This window comes from Tiliqua scincoides, chromosome 5 (genome assembly GCF_035046505.1).
Source record: "Tiliqua scincoides isolate rTilSci1 chromosome 5, rTilSci1.hap2, whole genome shotgun sequence".
NCBI classification, from domain to species: domain Eukaryota; kingdom Metazoa; phylum Chordata; class Lepidosauria; order Squamata; family Scincidae; genus Tiliqua; species Tiliqua scincoides.
The window spans coordinates 910943-913248 of NC_089825.1; the positions used below are offsets into that span (position 1 = coordinate 910943).

The 2306-nt window shown below is 45.6% G+C and overlaps 1 protein-coding gene across 1 annotated transcript; it reads left to right on the forward strand.

The window, feature by feature from the left end:
* The first annotated feature begins 222 nt into the window (after positions 1–222).
* LOC136652083 (7-alpha-hydroxycholest-4-en-3-one 12-alpha-hydroxylase-like) lies at positions 223–1755 on the forward strand. Its single transcript, XM_066628940.1, has one exon. The coding sequence runs from the start codon at positions 223–225 to the stop codon at positions 1753–1755; it is 1533 nt and encodes a 510-aa protein (XP_066485037.1).
* The last annotated feature ends 551 nt before the right edge of the window (positions 1756–2306 follow it).

Here is a 2306-nt window from a genome sequence, read left to right on the forward strand (position 1 = left end):
CCAGCAAGAATTTCAAGAATGCCTCCTAAAGGCAACATAGAAGAGGCAAAGCATCCTAATGCTGTGAATGACTCAAGGGCAGAAGAATAACAACTGCCTTTCGCAGCTTGGAAATGGAATGAGGCAATCTCAGCCAGATCTACCACGTGACTGTGGGGTTTATAAGTACAGCCCTGGATCCAGGCTGCTTAGGAATCCGTCTTTTTCTCCAGCATGCCAGGGATGGATTTCTGGGAGAGCATCCTTTGTGCTTCGTTACTAGCCCTCACTGCAGCCACACTGGCAGGGCTCTACATGATGGGCACCTTCCGCAGGAGGAGGCCAAATGAACCTCCACTGGACAAAGGCTTCATCCCATGGCTGGGACATGCGATGAATGTCAAGAAGAACCCAGCAAAGTTTGTGGAATGGATGAAGAAGAAACATGGGGACATCTTCACAGTCCTACTTGGTGGCAAATATTTTCATTTTGTGATGGACCCTCTTGTTTACAGAAGTATAATAAAGCAGTCAAGAGAAAAGCTGGATTTTTATACCTTTGGCTCAATGGTCGTAGTTAATGCATTTGGGATTCAGCCAACTGAGTCTCAACATAAAATAGTACAAACAATGAGCAAGAAGCATCTCAGAGGCAAGGGTCTAACTGATCTGAACCAGGTCATGATGGAGAAGTTGCAGGCGGTGCTGCTTCCCAGCCATGATTCAAGCAAGAAGGAAAGGCCTTGGCAGGAGGACGGAGTCTTCCACTTCAGCTACAAAACCGTCTTCCAGGCTGCATTTATGACTTTGTTTGGGACTGAGTCAGATCAAGTAGCAGAAAATGCTACAGAGAGTAAAAGAACGCAATGGGAGATGTTGTTTGAAAATTTTAAGAAGTTTGACCATCTCTTTCCTCCAATGGCTCTTGGCATGCTGGATCCTTTGGGTAAGAAAGAGACACAAAAGTTGAAGAACCTTTTCTGGGACGTGCTGTCCATAGACAAGATAGGTCACAAAGATAACATCAGCAGTTGGGTGACTGAGCAAGATCAGAGCATGGCTGAGATTGGAATGACGGAAAAGATGAGAACTCAATTTCAGCTGCTTCTCCTCTGGGCATCTCAAGCGAATACGGGTCCAGCTACCTCCTGGCTTCTTGTGCATCTCTTAAAATATCCAGAAGCAATGAAGGCAGTGAGGGAAGAACTGGGCAGAGTACTAAAGGAGATGGATCAGGAAGTGAAGCCTGGCAGCCCCTTCATCCAAGTGTCCTTGGATGCCATCAAAACTCCTCTTCTGGACAGTGCAATAGAGGAAACTCTGCGCTTGAGAGCATCACCTTTCCTGATCCGTAGTGTGGTGCAGGATATGAACCTTAGAACAGCTGATGGAAGAGAATACATGCTCCGGAAAGGAGACAATGTGCTTCTTGCCCCTTTCGTAGGACTGCACTTGGATCCAGAAATCCACCCTGACCCTCACACTTTCAAATATGACAGGTTTGTGAAGCCAGATGGCACTAAGAAAGAGTTCTACAAGAATGGGAAAAAACTGATGTATCCCATTATGCCCTGGGGTGGTGGACACTCCATGTGTCCGGGGAGGTTCTTTGCTGTTAGTGAATTGAAATTATTTGTCATCATGATGCTCAGCTACTTTGATATGGAACTGGTGAACAAGGATGAGGACATACCCCCAGTAGATGTGAGCCGCTATGGTTTTGGAGTCATTCACCCTGCTCATGACATCCAGTTCAGGTATCGGCTGAAATTCTAAAGGGAAAGAAATGTCATCCTGACTTTCACAACAATCTAATAGTGCACAGTAATGCCCTCTGCTTAAAGGATTCAGGTGGTGGAATTTGTAAACTGTCAGATCGTCTTCAAAGAGAGATCTTTTAAGTATGGAGGTACCAAAAAGGGTGACCATGTTGTAGTGGGATCTCCCCTCATTGGTTGTTTCCAAGCAGAGGCTAGACTGCTACTGTTCAGGGATGCTGTTGCAGTTTGCTGTATTGAGCAGGGGTTGGACTGGATGACCTCCCTTCCAGCTCTAACATTCCATTTTTCCACGTGATTTGTGGTTGGCATAGAACACAGTGGCACCTCCAGAGTTCCTGCTATCTGCAGACTTAACATTTTCCTCCTTCACATATCCAAAATGAAGTGAGAGGACAGGAGGTTTAGAGCCATTAGGGGTTCTTTTGGGGAGAGTGACAATGGAACTCAGTACCTGGTCCAGGAATATTACAGAATCTAGGAAATCTTATGCTACCACAGAGCCATTTATTTCTATATGCCAAAGCATGTCTGTATTCAATATGAACC